This window comes from Aegilops tauschii, chromosome 3 (assembly GCF_002575655.3).
Source record: "Aegilops tauschii subsp. strangulata cultivar AL8/78 chromosome 3, Aet v6.0, whole genome shotgun sequence".
Lineage (NCBI taxonomy): Eukaryota > Viridiplantae > Streptophyta > Magnoliopsida > Poales > Poaceae > Aegilops > Aegilops tauschii.
The window spans coordinates 40,679,534-40,701,733 of NC_053037.3; the positions used below are offsets into that span (position 1 = coordinate 40,679,534).

Genomic DNA, 22,200 nt, shown 5'->3' on the forward strand with positions numbered 1-22,200 from the left:
ACGAGGGGCCGATGAGGGTGGGGGCGCGCCCAGGGGGCAGGCACGCCTCCCTGCCTCGTGGCCTCCTCATTGATTGCTTGACTTCCACTCCAAGTCCTCTGGATCACGTTTGTTCTAAAAATCATGTTCCCGAAGGTTTCATTCCATTTGGACTCCGTTTGATATTCCTTTCCTTCGAAACACTGAAATAGGAAAAAAAAAACAACAATTTGGGCTGGACCTCCGGTTAATAGGTTAGTCCCAAAAATCAAAAAAAAGTGTATAATAAAGCCCATTGAACATCCAAAACAGATAATATAATAGCATGGAACAATCAAAAATTATAGATACGTTGGAGACGTATCAAGCATCCCCAAGCTTAATTCCTGCTCGTCCTCGAGTAGGTAAATGATAAAAACAGACTTTTTGATGTGGAATGCTACTTAGCATAATTTTCAATGTAATTCTTTTTATTGTGGCATGAATATTTAGATCCGAAAGATTCAAAATAAAAGTTTAATGTTGACATAAAAACAATAATACTTCAGGCGTGCTAACCAAGCAATTATGTCTTATCAAAATAACATAGCCAAAGAAAGCTTATCCCTACAAAATCATATAGTTAGGCCATGCTTCAATTTTTTCACACAAAACGTTCTCATCATGCATAACCCCGATGACAAGCTGAGCAATTGGTTCATACTTTTTAATGCGCTTCAGCCTTTTCAACCCTTACACAATACATGAGCGCAAGCCATGGATATAGCACTATAGGTGGAATAAAGTATGATGATGGGGGTTATGAGAGAAGACAAAAAGGTAGAAAGTCTCACATTGACGCGGCTAATCAATAGGCTATGGAGATGCCCATCGATTGATGTCAATGTGAGGAGTAGGGATTGCCATGCAACAGATGCACTAGAGCTATAAATATATGAAAGTTCAACAAAACAAACTAAGTGGGTGTGCATCCAACTTGCTTGTTCACGAAGACCTAGGGCATTTTGAGGAAGCCCATCATTGGAATATACAAGCCAAGTTCTATAATGAAAATTTCCCACTAGTATATGAAAGTGACAACATAGGAGACTCTCTATTATGAAGATCATGGTGCTACTTTGAAGCACAAGTGTGGAAAAAGGATAGTAACATTGCCCCTTCTCTCTTTTTCTCTCATTTTTTCCTTTTTTGGGCCTTTTTGGCCTCTCTTTTTTATTTACTCCAAAATCTCATCCCGACTTGTGGGGGAAACATGGTCTCCATCATCCTTTCCTCACATGGGATAGTTCTCTAATAATGATGATCATCACACTTTTATTACTTACAACTCAAGAATTACAACTCAATACTTAGAACAAAATATGACTCTATGTGAGTGCCTCCGGCGGTGTACCGGGATATGCAATGAATCAAGAGTAACATGTATGAAAAAATTATGAATGGTGGCTTTGCCACAAATACAATGTCAACTACATGATCATGCAAAGCAATATGACAATGATGAAGTGTGTCATAATAAACGAAACGGTGGAAAGTTGCATGGCAATATATCTCGGAATGGCTATGGAAATTCCATGATAGGTAGGTATGGTGGCTGTTTTGAGGAAGATATAAGGAGGTTTATGTGTGATAGAGCATATCATATCACGGGGTTTGGATGCACCAGCGAAGTTTGCACCAACTCTCAAGGTGAGAAAGGGCAATGCATGATACTGTAGAGGCTAGGAAATTGTGGAAGGGTGTGAGTGCGTATAATCCATGGACTCACATTAGTCATAAAGCACTCATATACTTATTGAAAAAGTTTATTAGCCCTCGAAGCAAAGTACTACTACGCATGCCCCTAGAGGGATAGATTGGTAGGAAAAGACCATCGCTCGTCCCCGACCGCCACTCATAAGGAAAGCAATAAAAGAACATCTTATGCATCAAATTTGTCACACAACTTTTACCATACGTGCATGCTACGGGACTTGCCAACCTTAACACAAGTATTTCTCAATTTAACAATTACTCAACTAGCACAACTCTAATATTACCACCTTTATATCTCAAAACAATTATCAAGTATGAACTTCTCAAGATATTTAATGAAGTCAATAAGCAAGTTTTTATTATACTCATCTTGGATGCCTATCATATTAAGACTAGTTTCACATTTAAAGCAAATTACCATGCTGTTTAAGACTCTCAAAATAATATAAGTGAATCATGAGAGATCAATGATTTCTATATAATAAAACCACCACCGTGCTCTAAAAGATATAAGTGAAGCAATAGAGCAAAAATTATATAGCTCAAAAGATATAAGTGAAGCACATAGAGTATTCTAATAAATTCCGTATCATGTGTCTCTCTCTCAGAAGGTGTGTACAGCAAGGATGATTGTGGTAAACTAAAAAGCAAAGACTCAAATCATATAAGATGCTCCAAGCAAAGCACATATCATGTGGTGAATAAAAATATAGCCCCAAGTAAAGTTACCGATAGACGAAGACGAAAGAGGGGATGCCTTCCGGGGAATCCCCAAGCTTAAGCTTTTGGTTGTCGTTGAATTTTACCTTGGGGTGCCTTGGGCATCCCCAAGCTTAGGCTCTTGCCACTCCTTGTTCCATAATCCATCAAATCTTTACCCAAAACTTGAAAACTTCACAACACAAAACTCAACAGAAAATCTCATGAGCTCCGTTAGCGAAATAAAACAAACCACCACTTTAAGGGACTGTAATGAACTCATTCTTTATTTATATTGGTGTTAAACCTACTGTATTTCAACTTCTCTATGGTTCATAAGCTCCATTACTAACCATAGATTCATCAAAATAAGCAAACAACACACAAAAAACAGAATCTGTCAAAAACAGAACAGTCTGTAGTAATATGTATCTAACTCAAACTTCTGGAACTCAAAAACTTCTACCAAAATAGGAAATCCTAGATAATTTGTTTATTGATCTACTGCAATTGGAATCAGTATTTTATCACGTTCTGGTGATTTTTAACAATTTGTTTCATGAACAGAAAGTTTCTGACTTTTTCAGCAAGATCAAATAACTATTATCCAAGAAGATCCTATAGGTTTCACTTGGCACAAACACTAATTAAAACATAAAAACAAATCTAACCAGAGGCTAGATCAAATATTTATTCAACAACAGAAAGTAAATATATTGGGTTGTCTCCCAACAAGCGCTTTTCTTTAAAGCCTTTTAGCTAGGCAATGATAGTTTTAATGATGCTCGCATAAAAGACAAGAATTGAAGCGCGAAGAGAGCATCATGAAACACGTGACAAACACATCTAAGTCTAACATACTTCCTATGCATAGGCATCTTATATAAAAACAAATTATCATAGCAAGCAAAAACTAGCATATGCAAGGAAGCGGAAAGGAACAATAGCAATCTCAACATAACGAGAGGTAATTTAGTAACATGAAAATTTCTACGACCATATTTTCCTCTCTCATAATAATTACATGTAGGATCATAAGAAAATTCAACAATATAGCTATCACATAACATATTCTCAACATGATCCACATGCATGCGAAGTTGACACTCTTCCAAAATAGTGGGATTATCATTAACTAAAGTCGTGCCCTCTCCAAGCCCACTCTTATAAAAAATTTCATAAGATTGATCAAAATCCAAATATGTGGGATCTAAAGTTGACACTCTTCCAAACCCACTTTCAATGTCATTCCAAACACTATTATCAATCTCATATTCATCATGGGGCCTAAATAAATTTTCAAGATCATAAGAAGAATCACCCCAATCATGATCATTGCAACAAGTAGTAGACATAGCACTAGCATCCCCAAGCTTAGGGTTTTGCATATTATTAGCATGATTGACATCAAGAGAATTTATAGTAAAATCATTGCAATCATGCTTTTTATTCAAGGAGCTATCGTGAATCTCTTCATAAAGTACTTCATCACAATTTTCAGATTCACAAATTTCAAGCAAAACTTCGTAAAGATAATCTAGTGCACAAAAATCACTAGCAATTGGTTCATCATAATTGTATCTCTTAAAAAGATTAGCAAGCGGATGAGGATCCATAGATCTTAGGTTCTCTGTTTAGCAATAAATACACAACTATTCCAACCAAACGAGCAAACGAGCCAAGTAAGACATTAAGGCAAACGAAAAGACAAACAGAAGAAGGGCGAATAAAACAGCAAAGGTGAAGTGGGGGAGAGGAAAATGAGAGGCAAATGACAAATAATGTAATGCGAGGGATAAGAGTTTGTGATGGGTACTTGGTATGTCTTGACTTGTGCGTAGACTCCCCGGCAACGGCACCAGAAATCCTTCTTGCTACCTCTTGAGCACTGCGTTGGTTTTCCCTTGAAGAGGAAAGGGTGATGCAGTAAAGTAGCGTAACTATTTCCCTCAGTTTTTTGAGAACCAAGGTATCAATCCAGTAGGAAACCACGCTCAAGTCCCACGCACCTACACAAACAAATAAGAACCTTGCAACCAACGCAATAAAGGGGTTGTCAATCCCTTCACGGCCACTTGCAAAAGTGAGATCTGATAGAGATGATAAGATAATATTTTTGGTATTTTTATGATAAAGGCAAAAAGTAAGGAAAGCAAAATAAACGGTGATAGAAATAACGGTAGATTAATATGATAGAGAATAGACGTAGCGACCTGACCCGAAATCGGTCAAGTCTCTGTGTAGCTGTACCATCCCAAGATCATGCTCGCACACACAGTACATTGATGAAAAGATTCAAAGTTCAATCACACCTGAATTTATTACACGATTCTCATATCGAGTCTTTATTACATCATAATAAATTCGGCCGAAGGCCAACTCATGAGAAATAAACTAAATAAAGTTGCGGAAGCGTAGACGATAAGAGAGTCCATCCGACTCCATAGGGCAATCGCCAAGCGTGAATCGTAGCCTCACTCCTGGTCCGAAAACTCCTCTGCAACATAAGACGCTGCGGCCGTGTAGGTCAACATTTTGAATATGCCGGCAAGTCATAGAGAGAACAACAATAATAATGCTAACACTATATGCAATATGGCTGTGGGGCTCTAAGTTTTATGTTTTTGCGAAAAAGCCAGTTTTTTCCTACAACAAAGGACTTGTTTGCAATTAGTAAAAAAATGTTGGTTGTTATTGAGATGGTTCCGCCAACCAATGTCTCATTCCCAGTAATTAAATAACCCCTCAATTAATTTATTAAGTTAGGTGTTGAGATTTCCGAAATACTCCAATTCCAGAGGCTCAAATGTCTGTAACCGGGGACACGGCTAATCGATTAGGTTGTTACTCTTCAGAGTCTAATGCACTTTACCCGCAAGATTCGTTCCCTCCTTTATGTTCTCGCACTGCCTGGTGTTTGAAGACAGGACGAACGAAACAGGGTCTTCCGTAGAGCTTCTCTGGGCACTGCCGGTGCCCATCCATGTCCTACCGTTCTTCTACATATGCTGGCACCGTCCGTCCAGAGTCATGCCTAAGGTCAACCTAGCCACAGCCATAATGGCTTGCAGCTGCACAGGTAAGATTCCGGTCAAGGTGTATCCATCCGTCTCTTCGTGGCTAGGTGAAGCTTTCCGCAAGATGTCATGGCGCTTCTCCATGCATCCCGGCCATCCGCTGGTTGCTCCAGGGTGCCCGTCAACCATCCTCCACCCAGTAGTGAATTTGAAGTCCATCTTGAGCTTGAAGTCATGGGTTGTCATCATCTTGACTCTCACATCTCCCTTATGAATCGATTTATTGTTTCTGATTTTATTGATATATATGTCCTATATAAAAATACTATAGGTTCCTCTATAATTAGTTTTCTCTCTGCCTTAAAAAAAGGAAAAAGCCCCCCGAGCTGGCCAGGCCGCAGCCCAGCCAGCGACCGAGCCGGCCTGCCCCAGCGCCCGACGCCCGAGCCGCCTCCATTTCGGTCGCCCGTTCGCTCCCCTCTCTCTCTCCCACACTGACCCGCGGGGCCCGCCCTCTTTCTTTCCCCTCCTCCATGCCTTGCCAAGCCGGAGCACAACCGGAGTACGCCCGTCGCCGCGATCTTCCCGGGATCACGCCCCGAAGCCTTCCCCTCGCGCAAGTTTATGTCCTAGAAATAGCTACGCCCTTCCTCTCCCGAACCCCCTAAAACCCTAACCCAAAACCCACCACAGCTCGCGCCCTCGCCAATCGCATCTCGCTGCTGCCGCCGCCGTTCGCCGCCCCAGCCACCACCGGTGAGCTAAACTCTACCCTCAAACCTTGTCAGCACCAACCCCTCGATCTCCTACACCTCCCTAACATCCTTTTGATCGCCCTCGACGCCTACAGGGAGCCGCCCGAGCATCTACGCCGTCGCCGGAGCACGTCGATCACAGGAGCTTGATGAGCTCGTTCCGCTCGTCTCCGCCGTCTTCAACCACCACCGAGACCGCCCCCGACTTCCCCAAGCTCTGCCACATCGCCCCGACGCCACCGCCTTCCTCCCCGACGACCGGAGCCGCCGCACCACCATCGCCCGAGCCGCCGTCGTCTCCGTCCGTCGTCGCCGTCCGTTGTAAGCCCGAGCTCCCCTCCACCGTTAGGTCGTTAATCTAGGGCCTAGATTAGAGTAGCAAAGGGTTAGGTTTTTTAGATTAGATCGGTTTTAGTTTTGGTTTAATTCGGGTTTAGTTCCTGGTTTAGTTAGACCGGCCCGATCAGTTTATTTCTGTTAGCCCGTGGACACATCTATTTATTAAACGCTTAGGCGCTGTTTAGTTTTAGAGCGCTCACTATTTCGGCCCGGTATCACCCGTCTGTTTTGTTTTGTTTTTTTCTGTTTTTAGCAGAATAGTTCTATTCTTGTACAATCTGTATCTTTTAGGTCGTTTAATATTTTTAGTTGATTATCTTTTTGTTAGTTTAAAATTTTCATATAGTTTCTGTAGAAAATAGTTTCGGCCATGTTTAAGTTTTAAAAATTGTTTTATATTAGTTTTAGTCAGATTTGTATTTCTGCTATAAATTGAGCTAGAATTAATATTTTTAGGTGATTCTTTTTGTCACTGCTTTGTTTTGACCTTGCCTAGCAGTAGGAATTTATTTAGGTATTTTTAGTCTTTATTAAAAATAGTTTTACACGAAAACAAGCTTTTCTAGTTTTTTTAGCTTGCTGTTGTTTTCTGTTCTTCTAGTTATTTTTTAAAAAATTACCTCTGTCATAGTTTATTTTAGATTAGTTTCTATAGTTACAGAGGGTGAACTTTTATTTACAGAAAAATAAAATGTTATTTTATTTATTTTCTTCTCTTGCTAGTTGTTGGCTTGAAGTTCAATTGGTTTTCTTTGGTTTTGGTTTGAGTGCTTGTGTGATTTCCTTTAGCTTGCTGTAGTGGAATACTTATTTGTGCTATTGTTTGACTCGATAGAATTCCCGGAGTGCGAGGCCTGCTATTACGAGTCGCTAGCTTTCGAAGACCGTCAGCCAGGCAAGTCATTTGATCATGTTTTACAATACCTATGATTTATTGCATTAGTAGTATTTCCTCCCCACCATGCATGCAGTAGGATAAAATTGAATAAGTCTTGAGTAGTATCATGTGGTAGGTTCACCCAACTCCCCTTGTTACCATTGCCCGGGACGATGTAGTTTATTTTGCTATGCTCGTAGACGGGGTTGGTTGAGAGATTCATAAGGGAGATGTGAGAGTCAAGATGATGACAACCCATGACTTCAAGCTCAAGATGGACTTCAAATTCACTACTGGGTGGAGGACGGTTGACGGGCACCCTGGAGCAACCAGCGGATGGCCGGGATGCATGGAGAAGCGCCATGACATATTGCGGAAAGCTTCACCCAGCCACGAAGAGACGGATGGATACACCTTGACCGGAAGCTTACCTGTGCAGCCGCAAGCCATTATGGGCTCTGGCTGGGTTGACCTTAGGCATGACTCTGGACGGACGGTGCCAGCATATGTAGAAGAACGGTAGGACATGGATGGGCACCGGCAGTGCCCAGAGAAGCTCTACGGAAGACCCTGTTTCGTTCGTCCTGTCTTCAAACACCAGGCAGTGCGAGAACATAAAGGAGGGAACGAATCTTGCGGGTAAAGTGCACTAGACTCTGCAGAGTAACAACCTAATCGATTAGCCGTGTCCCCGGTTACAGACATTTGAGCCTCTGGAATTGGAGTATTTCGGAAATCTCAACACCTAACTTAATAAATTAAATGAGGGGTTATTTAATAACTGGGAATGAGACATTGGTTGGTGGAACCATCTCAATAACAACCAACATTTTTTTAGTAATTGCAAACAAGTCCTTTGTTGTAGGAAAAAACTGGCTTTTTCGCAAAAACTTAAAACTTAGAGCCCCACAGCCATATTGCATATAGTGTTAGCATTATTATTGTTGTTCTCTCTATGACTTGCCGGCATATTCAAAATGCTGACCTACATGGCTGCAACGTCTTATGTTGCAGAGGAGTTTTCCGACCAGGAGTGAGGCTACGATCCATGCTTGGTGATTGCCCTATGGAGTCGGATGAACTTGCTTATCGTCTACGCTTCCGCAGCTTTATTTAGTTTATTTCTCATGAGTTGGCCTTTGGTCGAATTTATTATGATGTAATAAAGACTCGATATGAGAATCGTGTAATAAATTCAGGTGTGATTGAACTTTGAATCTTTTCATCAATGTACTGTGTGTGCCAGCATGATCTTGGGATGGTACAGCTACACAGAGACTTGACCGATTTCAGGTCAGGTCGCTACAATAGACCCCGGGGCCATAGGTTTCACTAGTGGCTTCTCTCAAGAGCATAAGTATTACGGTGGGTGAACAAATTACTGTCGAGCAATTGATAGAATTGAGCATAGTTATGAGAATATCTAGGCATGATCATGCATATAGGCATCACGTCCGCGACAAGTAGACCGACTCCTGCCTGCATCTACTACTATTACTCCACACATCGACCGCTATCCAGCATGCATCTAGAGTATTAAGTTCATAAGAACAGAGTAACGCATTAAGCAAGATGACATGATGTAGAGGATAAACTCAAGCAATATGATATAAACCCCATCTTTTTATTATCGATGGCAACAATACAATACGTGTCGTTTCCCCTTCTGTCACTGGGATCGAGCACCGCAAGATTGAACCCAAAGCTAAGCACTTCTCCCATTGCAAGAAAGATCAATCTAGTAGGCCAAACCAAACTGATAATTCGAAGAGACTTGCAAAGATAACCAATCATACATAAAAGAATTGAGAGGAGATTCAAATATTGTTCATAGATAATCTTGATCATAAACCCACAATTCATCGGATCTCGACAAACACACCGCAAAAGAAGATTACATCGAATAGATCTCCAAGAGAATCGAGGAGAACTTTGTATTGAGATCCAAAGAGAGAGAAGAAGCCATCTAGCTAATAACTATGGACCCGAAGGTCTGAGGTAAACTACTCACACATCATCGGAGAGGCTATGGTGTTGATGTAGAAGCCCTCCGTGATTAATGCCCTCTCCGGCGGAGCGGCAGAAAAGGCCCCTAGATGGGATCTCACGGGTACAGAGAGTTGCGGCGGTGGAAATAGGGTTTCGGCTCCTGTTCTGATGTTTCCAGGGTATATGAGTATATATAGGCGGAAGAAGTTGGTCAGGAGAGCTACGAGGGGCCCACGAGGGTGGGGGGGCGCGCCCAGGGGGGCAGGCGCGCCTCCCTGCCTCGTGGCCTCCTTATTGATTGCTTGACGTCCACTCCAAGTCCTCTGGATCACGTTTGTTCCGAAAATCACGTTCTCGAAGGTTTCATTCCGTTTGGACTCCGTTTGATGTTCCTTTCCTTCGAAACACTGAAATAGGCAAAAAAAACAGCAATTTGGGCTGGGCCTCTGGTTAATAGGTTAGTCCCAAAAATAATATAAAGTATATAATAAAGCCCATTGAACATCCAAAACAGATAATATAATAGCATGGAACAATCAAAAATTATAGCTACGTTGGAGATGTATCAAAAGGAGAGGAGGAAAAGGATAGTATGAAGTAGGACTCCTACTTCCTTCCCCTCCCCCTCCTTCCTTTCTCCCTTGTCCAAATATGGTAAGGGCAGAGGGGGGGCGAATTGGACTAGGGGACCAAGTAGGATTCCTCCTACTTGGGCGCGCCCTAGGCTGCCTCCCTCCCTCTCCCTCCTTTATATACGTGGGGAGGGCACCCCTAGAACACACATCAATTGTTCCTAGCCGTGTGCGGCCCCCCCTCCACAGTTAATACCTCGGTCATATCGTCGTAGTGCTTAGGCGAAGCACTGCGCCGGTAACTTCATCATCACCGTCACCACCCCGTCGTGCTGACGGAACTCTCCCTCGGCCTCAGCTGGATCTAGAGTTCGAGGGACGTCCCCGAGCTGAACGTGTGTAGATCGCGGAGGTGTCGTGTGTTCGGTACTTGATCGGTTGGATCGCGAAGACGTTCGACTACATCAACCGCGTAACTTAACGCTTCTGTTTTCGGTCTACGAGGGTACGTGGACACACTCTCCCCGCTCGTTGCTATGCTTCTCCTAGATAGATCTTGCGTGATCGTAGGAAATTTTTGAAATACTACGTTTCCCAACAAATGCTGCCGAGGACAACTGCTCGAAGGGAAGGAGGTGGAAGAGGGGAACTACTCGAAGGGCAAGGAGGTGGCAGAGGACAAGGGGCTCACAGAGGGCAGCACGATGAAGAGGTGCATGGTCAGGGCGACGAATTTATTCCATTTTCATGAGGATGCATGACGAATGCACTCGTGCAAGGTGATCTTAGCTCTCGCTTAGAGTTACTACTAATTCCCGATAGCTTCTGCAAGCACAAGACCAACATCCCACCTAAAGTCATTCTCAGGACAAACACTGGCTGCAACTAGAGGGTCATGCTCCGGAGGTCAATCATAAGTTAGCCTTTGATAAAGGGTGGGACGACTTTGCCGTAATTCACTATCTCAAGATTTGTGACCTCCTGACGTTCAAGGCGTTGATTACGGACACCTTCAAGGTGCACGTCTTTGACCTTTCAGGAAAAAAGGTTGTGGCCATGTGCAAGAAGCACGACGAAGCACTTGCCTTGATCCAGGATGTTTAATGTGTTCTCTTTAGTTATCAGACTGTGTGCTTAATATTTTGACTATCTACTTAAGACTGTTGTTATTACGACTATGATTGTTCATATGGTACCTAATGTAGTGTGAGTGGCTGTTCACATTGCTCTGTTCTGCCTATGTGTGTGTGTATGTGTGTGTGGGCGCTCTGGTAACCTCACCATTGAAACAAAAGGTTAACACACCGCATGTCTTGCACGTAGACAAAGAGCAGCACCTTGCATCTGGGCAACACATGCCTGGAACCATACCACGTGCTAGTGGTCCGCCTATAATGCACAATGGGTTTTACGGGCAAACAAATTAGGTGCAGTACATGGTTTTCTGCTTGCATTAGCTCAACCGGGCTCTACTCAGCCACAAATGCAAGGATGCCAAAAATGATGTAGGTAATCAAACATGCCTGTGGAGTATAATATTCGGCACTCTCTCATAGTTTGGAGTTTTGTATGAATTGAGTGTAGCATGAATTCAATATGGTATCGAAGCCAAGAGATCTCGAATTCAAAACCCTGATGATGCAGTATTAAAAAACAGAGTATGCGGTCTAAATCAATCCCACGTATAATGACTAAAAGAACATAGACGTGAAGTGGGGGTGTTCAAAATCCAGTAAATGCAATAAAAAATTGTGGCCTGCTCCCGCTTCTAATGCCCACATGGTAACTCCAAAGAGAATAGACATTAGGGCAACCGTTGGAGTATTATGTCCGGCCTTCTTCCACAGTTCTTTATAGATGAATTGGAAGGGGTATGAATTCAATATAAACCACATGGGTTGATACTCGGTGTATTTTACCGAAATTGTGATATCAATTTTGTAAAAAGCTACATCGCTGACTCTTGTCTTCAGTAAAACGTGTGCGAATGTGTATAGGGATGGGTATATCTGCATGTAAATTATGCATGATACTTCTAAGAAGTATATAGGGTAATTGTATTGCCCCTTTTATCACCTTAGGTCACCGCCCTGTAAGTTCCGTCCGTAGAATAAATCTTGTAAATGTAGTACTCCCTCTGTTCCTAAATAGTTGTCTTTCTAGACATTTCAAATGCTACCACATACGGATGTATGTAGACATATTTTAGAGTGTAGATTCACTCATTTTGCTCTATATGTAGTCACGTGTTGAAATGTCTAGAAAGACAACTATTTAGGAACGGAGGGAGTATTACTCAGTTCAGAAAGGTTAGTTACATTGGAACACACATGCTATTCTTCGCATTAAATATACGGATCTAGTCATTGTAGTCATGGTATGTGATTAGGGGGTGGATTAACAAGCTGCTTGGCTCGTTAAGGCTCGACTCATTAAGCTCGTGCTTGTTAAGGCTCAGCTCCTTAAATATAACTACAAAAAATCATGTTCGACTCTGTTCGTTTAAAGCTCGTGAGTGCTCACCTGCGCTTGTTAACAGATTACGAGGTACATTCTACAAATTAAGAGTGTGGGTATCCCTCCTCCAAAACAAATCTAGGGTTCGTGCCTCTCGCCGGCGCCGCCGCAGGTCCGCTACGTCTCCAGTGGCCTTAGGGCCATGGGGGCGCGGTGGATCTTGGCAAGGGCCGGCGGGAGGGCTTCGTTGTTAGTTGTTTCTTCGAGTTTTGTTAGGATTTGTGTCCTGTTCAGGAAGACGAGACGGCGGCGGCTCCCTGAAGATGGAATAAAGGTCTCCCCGCCTAGCCCCCGTTCCGATGGTTCGTCTAGAACGTTGGTGGGCGTGTCGAGGTGTATCTCCGGCTGATCTATCCTCGGTGGATTTGCTCGGACCTAGTTGTTGTTCGTCTATGTTCTTGTGTCTTCGGGTTGGATCCTTTCGATCTACGTTATTCTTCATCGGCGACGATTGTTGTTCTGGTGCGCTGGTCCTATGAGGCCTTAGCATGACGACTTCCCGACTGTCTACTACAACTAGTTGTGCCCGACTCCGGTGAGGGAGGGGCGATGACGGCGGCGCGCCTTCTTTTTTTTGCGGGTAGTCGTCGCTAAGTGGTCTACGGATCTGGATGTAATTTTTACTATTTTTGGTGTTTGTTGTACTGCCATAATTGAAGATGTATAGATCGGAAGCTTTTTCGAAAAAAAAAGTGTGGGTATAATTTTTACGAAGGAACGTGGTGACTAGAAGGAGGTGAGTTAGTTTGCCTCCTCCTATTGGTTGGGAAATAGGTCGATTAGATTGACTAGATGAGTCAAGGTACCATGAAAATAAAAAAATATGTGAGCTTAACGAGCGAGATACACTCAAAAGGAGAATCAAAGTAACGTATTCCCCAAATATACGCCTGTGATTAACACATGTATACAAGGAAGAAATTAAAGACGCCCTAAATTAGTGCCATATATAGAGAGAAGATGTACGGAAATTAATTTACTAGCCAATCTAAAAAAAAGGTGCATTGGCACAATATCTTCCGTGGTATATAAGCCGAGCAGAGCAGAGGGCCATGGCCAAAGCCCAAAAAGACCAGCAAGATAGACAGCCATGGGCACGGGGCTGGAGATCTCCGGCGAGGTGCAGTACCGTGGCGATCCGGTCTTGGTGCCGCCCCGCCGCCCCACGCCGCGCCACGCGCTCTACCTCTCCAACCTCGACGACCAGCGCTTCCTCCGCTTCTCCATCAAGTACCTCTACGTATTCGCCGCCGACGCCGCCGTCACCGCCGAGGCGCTCCGGTCCTCGCTCGCCGAGGCCCTCGTGGACTACTACCCGCTGGCGGGGAGGCTCCGTCCCGGCGACGGCGAGGAGGAGGGGAAGCTCGCCGTGGACTGCAATGCCGAAGGGGCGCTGTTCGCCGAGGGCTCCCTACCCGGGCTCGTCGCAGCCGACTTCCTCCGCGGCGGCGGGGCCACGCCGCACAAGTCGTGGCGGAAGCTGCTGTACAGGGTCGACGCGCACGGCTTCGTCGCCGTGCCGCCGCTCGTCGTCCAGGTCAGTCACCAGTTGCCACTCTGCTCTGCTCTGCCCTGGATCAATTAGTTAATTAACCAATAATACACTTTTTATTCTTTACAAATAAATTTCCCTTGCAGCAAAAATGATTCTCCCCTACACTAATTATTCTTCACAAATTTCCTTTGCATGCATCTATAGATCCATCCATTTATCACTGCTTGGTTTCTGTACTTGGTGAGGAATAAGCTTGATTTTATGCTGTAGCTGCTGTTCCTGCATGACTTGAAAAACAACAGCCTAGTGCTCGAGTACAGTTAATCATATAGAATTAGTTTGTTAATCAGTGCAGTACGTCCAAGAAAAATCTGTGTAGTGGGAGCAATTAAGATTGTTGCTAAACTATGTTATCGTCCCAGTAGTTGTGTGCTAGATGTATGATCAGTGACCTGCAGAGTGCAGAGCTTAGGAGACAGCAAAGTTGGCGAAAAAGCAGAGATGGTAGATTGGGTTAGGAGAGTCCAACCAACCTTTCTCAAAAGCTCTCATCTTTGCCTCGCCACCTTTATTTTCTGAGGCACACTTTGTCCTTCCAAACAACCCAGTCCACTTGCATGTTGTCAAGTTTATCATGATTAGTGGCAGATCCATGCACGATCTGATTTTCTCAAATTATGCTTTGTTCCTCAACGACTTGGGTGCCTGTGTATATCTTAGCTAGATCAGAATGAGATCTTCAGGGGCAATCTTCTCACTTTCAAATTTTCAACAATCCTTATCATATGATATCTACTAGTACTAAGAGTAGTATATATGTAGACCTGCAGTGAGCATCAGCATCCTTGATCCCCTTTGTGCTGTTCTAGGATTGTTGAAAATGAAACTAGAATCTAATTAAACTGTTTATTCAACTGAAAAATAATCTACAGTACTAAACAGTAGTACTACTACACTCCACTGAGGTGCTGCCTTTAACTGTGGCTTTATGAGTTCAGTGGGGGTGGCCTGTCCTCCCTCAAACTGAATTCTCACCTGCTGCATCTCGCCGATCCTCTGCAAATTTTGTACTGGCAACACAGTAATTAGCACTTTCTAGTACTAGATCATGTGTATGTTGCAGTGCCATCACTGTCAAGCTCCCGGCCTGACTAATCATCATCATCACCATCGTGATCTTGGTCATTCATGTTGCGAGATAGATCTTTGATTTAGACCTGCAATCCAGTGCGCCACTGACTGACAAGCACATGAATGGCTGACATGGCATGACAGGTGACCCACCTCGGCTGCGGCGGCATGGTCCTGTGCACGGCCATCAACCACTGCCTCTGCGACGGCATCGGCACGGCGCAGTTCCTGCACGCCTGGGCGCGCGCCGCCAGGTCCGACATCGCCGGTGGCGGTGACCACCCCGTCGTCCATGACCGCCGCGCCCTGCGCCCGCGCTGCCCGCCGCGCGTCGAGTTCACGCACCCGGAGTATTGCCAGAACGCCGTCGCCCACGACGAGCCCACGCTCCTGGAGCACCTGCTAGGCCAGCCGCTCTCGCCGGTGTCCCTCACCTTCACGGGGGCGCACCTGGGGCACCTCAAGAAACAGTTGCTGCTGTCGGCGCCGGCGCTCAAGCGCTGCACCTCCTTCGAGGCGCTGGCGGCCACGGTGTGGCGTGCATGGGTGCGCGCGCTGGACCCGCCGGCGGCGCTCCGCGTGAAGCTCCTCTTCTCGGTGAACGCCCGGCGGCGCCTAAAGCCGGAGCTCCCCGAGGGATACTACGGCAATGGTTTCGTGCTCGGGTGCGCGGAGTCTACGGCGGGGCAGGTGGCGGCGGTGGCTGCGCCGGCGACGGTGATCCGGCTCGTGCAGGTGGCCAAGGAGCGCGTGGACGACGACTACGTGCGCTCCATGGTGGACCTCCTGGAGGAGTGCCGCGTCGGCGCGGGCGGTGGAGCCAAGCCGGACCTGTCGGCGAGCCTGGTGATCTCGGCATGGACGCGGTTGGGGCTGGAGGACCTCGACTTCGGCGGGGGCACGCCGGCGCACATGGGCCCGCTCACCAGCGAGATATACTGCGTGTTCGTCCCGGTGGCAGGCGACCCCGGCGGCGTCACCGTGCTCGTCTCCGTCCCGCAGGCGGCTGCCGACAAGTTCGAGCACTACTGCTGCAACCCTGTTGAACTCAGTGGTGTGGAAGAAACGGACGGCGGTGCCATTGCCGGTATGCTGGAGCGCGACGAGCAGCACCAACCCTGTCATGGACATGAGATCAAGATGGATTACTAAAGTAATCCTAGCATAATGCCCAATCTCAAGTTGTCATGGAACATAGGGATGAACTTATGTAAATTTTGTATTTGGATCTTGTTCGTCTGATCCATCAAAAATTTGAACATGATCATAAGCATGCTCATCGTCGTCAATCAACAACTTAAAAACACAGCCTGCTCGATCCATAATTATATCTAGAGCATTTTCCTGTAATTTGTAAATTATATTAGTCTTTTGAATCTAACTACTATAAATTTCCAGGAGGGAATTTCTGGAACGAATTATTAGTGAAAGCAAACTAAGGCAAGGGAATGAAACTTTTACTGGCGATTGGATTTGATAAAACACAGCCTGCTCGATCCATCATCTTTGCATCAAATCAAATCGTTTAAGCTTTATTAGCTTTTGCATTATTCCACCGACCACATGGATCGGTCGACCGACGCAAGTCAAAGCAATCCCTTCTTTTATGCTGCGTACTACTGGCTCCAACGGTGCATCCATCTCTCTTTTCATCACTACTAGTACAAGGTCAAAGCTGCAAGCTTTTGCAGATACTTCAATCAAATCTGCTGCACGTAGCTTTTTCGTACCACCTAGCTATCGCGCTTGTCTGCCAACGAGTGATCCACGTCCTTACACATTATCTAATTTAGCCTAACAATCCGTAATCTCTAAACTTTTTTTTTTGTTAATTCCCGGTTGCCTAAAGTTTTATTCCTAAATCTTGGTCAATTAGATTTGCACATATTTATAAGCTAAATTGTGGTATTAAAAGATGTTACGAAATTTTGGTGTTCGATCAATACTGATTTTGGTCTCCTTTGTAGATACAGGAAGATTATATATGAAGCGAGACTCTGAGAATGGTTCCATATTGATTCGAAAGTCTTAGGTTACTCTCGTTAAGATGGGAGCACATAGTGCGACATATTGGCTCATGGGCTCTAGGCAGCCTGGATTTTTTATAAACGAAAAACTTTTTTTACAAGTTTCATAAACATTAAACGGTTCTTCTGGAATAAATATAGATATTTATACATTTTTAAATAATATGTTTGATTTGTACGCTACGGAGAAGAGACTAATTTGTGGCTCCAAAAGGGAAAGAAAAAAAACTCTATTTTGCCCATGTATTTATCTTTTTTTCTGTGTAGATCAAAGATCTGTTGATGATTTTTTTCTATACATGCATTTATATTTTTTAAAAGAGATTTAATTGTTTTCAAAATAAATAAATAAATACGAGCTCAATGAAGCTCGGGAGGTATTATGACTCTTCATCGGTGTATTACGCTGCATGGTAAGGGTTCCATATATTTCTTTCCTTGGTTGCGTGGTATTTTGGGGTAAACCCCTTGCATTATCTGGCAGGCTTGGCTAAATGCTCTGGAACATGCACAACTAATTAATAATTTTGTTCAGTGATATTGAAACTTGTGATATTTGTATGCTTGTATTGCAATCTTGTGTCACTCTATTCACAAAGAAAATAAATCTTGTGTCATCACCATTTGGCTACCTTGGTCAGCGAGCTTTATCTATAAACCCAGGCGTAATCCTCCCTATGAAAAAGAGACTTTTTACGGTGCATCATACTACCCAACATAGTGGTAGTATTTAGTTGATCCAATGGTCAGTATTGATCAATAAAATTTTCACTCAAGGACATATTAGTAATTCTCAATAAGAGGTAGATTTATTCTTTCTTAGCTTTAATCATAATTATATTAATCTAATTAATTAAGTTAATCCCATCTGACGCGACATTGTTCCTCCGCTGCTCGTGAGGCCACGCCGCCGCAAAAATCTCCATGCGGCTCGCCGGCGCAAGGACCTCCGCTATACCCACTCCCTTGCAGCCAATGCTTGCACACAGAACAACACGGCTTCATGTGGCGCCCGGTGCACTAGCCGATTTGATTTTTATTTAATGAGTAGCAACGGCAACGCGGCTGACAGGGCGATGGCGAGCAAGGCGGCGCGGGTGTGCGACGGCCGTCTGAAGTGATGGGTGGGGTGGTGCTGCGAGGTGATTGACAAGTTCGATAACTCCCTCGGTGCACTCCCAAGCCTCATTGCGAGGAGGCACGAGCAGATGCATATGCGGCCCACGTTACAGCTACTCCCTCGGGCTGCCGGAGCTGCCCCGCGAGAGAGGCACGGCGACGGCGACGAACCTGGTTCAGGCGCATGGTGCGGAACCCCTGATCGCAGGCCAAGAGCGTCGGGCAGCTTGTCGGCCCGGAAGTGTCCGGCGTCGACTCGCCCGAGGAGCAGAAGGGTGAATGGAAGACTTATCAACTGCCCATCTTCGATCCCGCCGTCGTAGAGCTCTGCTCAACGCCACCGGCCTTGTAATCACAAGGTGAGTTGATGCAATAAAGACAATCACAGGGGACCATATGTGCTTGTGGCCATCAGCAAGCGTCTCGCGTGCGCACTTGTGTTACGAGAGCAAGCAGTGATCTGATTGTTGCATATGTGCATGACGTGATTGTCTATCCGGCCGGCGGAGCTTTTCTACATCGTTGTGTCCTGTCTACGTGAGGGAAATTCCAGCTTGGTGCACGAACCGAGGCGTCAGCTTTGCTTCGTCGGCGGCCGTGGCTTGTCGCCGAAAAGTACAGGACGGCTTGCCGGCGTGGACTGGGCAAGAGATGATGGGAGGAAAGGTTGGCCATGGCGGGGAAGAAACCTGACCGCGCGATTGATAAATATTGAAGTACCCAAAATGCCCTAACTAGTAAATATACTACCCAAAACCTGGTGTAGTATATGGACTCATCTGGGCTCTCCAAACCATAGAAACGAACGGCCCAAATTGACTTGATGCACTGTAAAAATTCTCAATGTAGCTATTTGTGGGGAGTGTGCACTAATGAGTTTAACTTTATGACCAACTTCTTACTTCTCGCAAAAAAAAAAACAATTTCTTACAATTTAGAGGACTCAACGAGTATAATGAGGAGTTATAAAAAGACAATAGAGATAAGTAACACAAACTTAAACTAATATGAAGGAATCAGCCGCCTCTAATTTCCCTTCCCTTCAAGGAAAAGTGCTGCTAACTAAGACATACTCCACTTTGTGTATCATGCGTGTTTTTGGTTGGACATGGGATCTAGCAGAACTAGTTAGCATTGTCATTTCCATGTATATGAGGCATCATCTTTCGTTGATATTTGCAGGATGCTATTCCATCAGTTAGTATGTAAATCCATCCCATGGAATCAAATTCCTTTCCTCAACTAAAGAACTTGACACACGGGGGAAGATGCCATGCAGTATCATAGAAGTTGAGAGGCTCGCCCAACGCGCGACGCGTGGCCGCTCAACCTCACATGAGGAACAAGCGCTGCCCATGCCAGCAAGGTTTGGAGACACTGAAAATGTTTCGGAGAGAAAAGGGAAAGTGTTTCGGAGAAACCAGAAGTGTGTGGGAGTAAATTATCAAGCCGGAAAAGTTTTGCAGTACGTCTGGAAATTTTTGAGTAAAAATCGGTTAATTGGCAGATATCTGATTAATCTCTAATCCCTAGCCCACTGAAATGCTAACGATAAGCGATATTCCAAACATTGAAGGCATGTAACTCAAAATTAAATTAATGGACTGATCAGTCGCTCCAACTTCTCTTTCGATTTTGGAAAAGTGATGCTAACTAAGACATACTCCACTTTGTATATCATGCGTGTTTTCGGTTGGACATGGGATCTGGCAGAACTAATTTGCATTGCCATTTCCATGCATGTGAGGCATCTTTCTTTCGCCGATCAAGGCAACTAAAATCCGATAGATTTTGTAGGATGCTATTCCATTAGTTACTTCCATCACATACATGGAGTTAGTATGTAAATATATCTCATGAAATCAAATTCCTTTCCTCAACTAAGAAACTCGGATAGGAAAAACTCTCCCGTCTAGGTTGCACTGGCAAGCGCATGGACTCGCCTCCCCTCTACCTACCGCTCCATTGGCTGGTGGCAAGAAAGGGAATCCCAGTGCCTTCGCCCAGGCTATTAGTTTAGGTTAGGGTTTTTAGGGGTTGTCTGGTTGGATGCCTGACCGAACTTGCCTGGCCTGACCACCTGCCTCAAATGTGACCATGTGTCGTTTGGTTGCTACCATATGTGTTGTTTGGTTGCTATCCTGAGTGACCCTCTTACTTGTCTGGCCTGAGTTACCACTAGCCATAATTAGCCAGACCGCCCTCCGATAGTGTGGTTAGCTGAGTCAGGCCTCCTATTTCTTGCGCCTGGGTTAGGAGGGGTTCTCTTTCTTTCATCGCCGTCAAAAACAAAGGCTACCAAAAAAACCTTTACTATCACGTGCCTGTTGCATCACTTGGAATTAAAATAGCCATTCTTTTGCATAAATAGGATAGGTGTGGAGTTCTTTATATAATAATTGTACTGTATCATGTCAGTCGGGCTCAGACACAAAACAAACAGCACCGCACTTAGGCTGCCTGGTCAGGCTAAAATCTTTTGTTTTCGAGGCTACCGGCAGGCATCACATTTTTTCAGGCACGTAGCTCAGTGTAGCAATCAAACACCCCTTGAGTCATCACACGTGTGGCACTTGGGCGGATGGAGGTGCTTCTTCTTCGTGTTTATCTTTCGGGCTCCGAACCTCCTTGAGTTTGTCCATCTGGACGTAGTTCGCGGAGCTCCGACATATATTCATGGCATCTCCTTCGGGGCGTGGAGGTTAAGGTCTCTGATTATAGTGTCGCGTTAGCAGTATCCTGCAGTAGTGCATGCTTAATACATCAAGTGTACAAAGCATAGCCATTGCAACTAGTATTGGTAAAATTGAACTGGACATTTTATACATGGTAAATTATGAGGGGTAGTTGTTGGGGCACTTCATCTGGGCCAGAGTCTGCCCCAAGTCGGCGGCGTCGGAGGCAAGGTGTTCCACCGGGTCGAAGTGTGGATCAGTAGCTGACATGTGTACCTACAAGCAACAAGTAAATGTTAGAAGCTAAACTGCAACTTGTAGAAATGATGTAAAATACTCAAAGACATTGGTATGGAAACTAACCTCGATGGTAAACAACAACATCGCCGATTGTGGCCATGTGTATGTACATGGAAAGATGTGTCAACTACAAGAGGGTTAACATCCACCAAAAATAGGAATGATAATTAAACGACAACATCTTCAATGATATCTTCATTGCGACTAGTAGCAAGGTAGCAAAGGGAGGGAGTAAAAAATGGATAGAACTGTTTACTACAACAGGCTTAGCATCAACCTAACATATGCATTGTAAGTTTGTAACTGGTATTGCTGAAACTGCACTGGGAAGTTCAAACTTGAACATAATAGTGTGCATTACTCAAATAAACAAGGCACGTGTTAACTATAGACAAACTAATAAAGGAATTTAAATTGCTGATGAAATTGAAATTGATAGAGTTTAGCATCACAAGGCAAGTGATGGTAGATCATAGAATGGCCCATTTGTCAAAAAAATGTAGGAAAAATAGCTAAGACGGGTTAGGAGTGTTTACTACAACATTCTTAATATATCAACCATACAAAACATAGCCATTGCAACTGGTATTGGTAAAATTGAACTTGACAGTTCATACTTGGTAAATCCCGAGGGGTGGTTGATGAGGCACTTCATCTGGGTTCAGGGCGTGCACCAAGTTGGCAGCGTTGGAGGCGAGGTGTTCCTTCGGGTCAACACTCACATCGGCCACCTCGCCATCAACCGCCATCGGCTACTTGACCTCCGCGTGATATGTGGTTGGGCTTACGCGTCGATGCTTTGGAGTAGGTGTGTGAGGATTTGAAGGCATGAGGGTGTTTCACATGTGCCATCTAGCAATCAGGCCGGGGCGGTGATGGAGATCGGTGGGTTACCTGACTAGATCGATTAGGCTCGGGTAGAACGTAGATGTGGTTGAAGCTGTGGTTGCAGCG

At 44.6% G+C, this 22,200-nt stretch overlaps 1 protein-coding gene across 1 annotated transcript; it reads left to right on the forward strand.

Moving 5' to 3' along the window:
- The first annotated feature begins 13,541 nt into the window (after window positions 1–13,541).
- LOC109776946 (alcohol acyltransferase 9) lies at window positions 13,542–16,528 on the forward strand. Its single transcript, XM_020335606.4, has 2 exons — window positions 13,542–14,036; window positions 15,270–16,528. Exons 1-2 carry the CDS (start codon window positions 13,590–13,592, stop codon window positions 16,275–16,277), a joined length of 1,455 nt encoding a protein of 484 aa, XP_020191195.1. The 5' UTR covers window positions 13,542–13,589; the 3' UTR covers window positions 16,278–16,528.
- The last annotated feature ends 5,672 nt before the right edge of the window (window positions 16,529–22,200 follow it).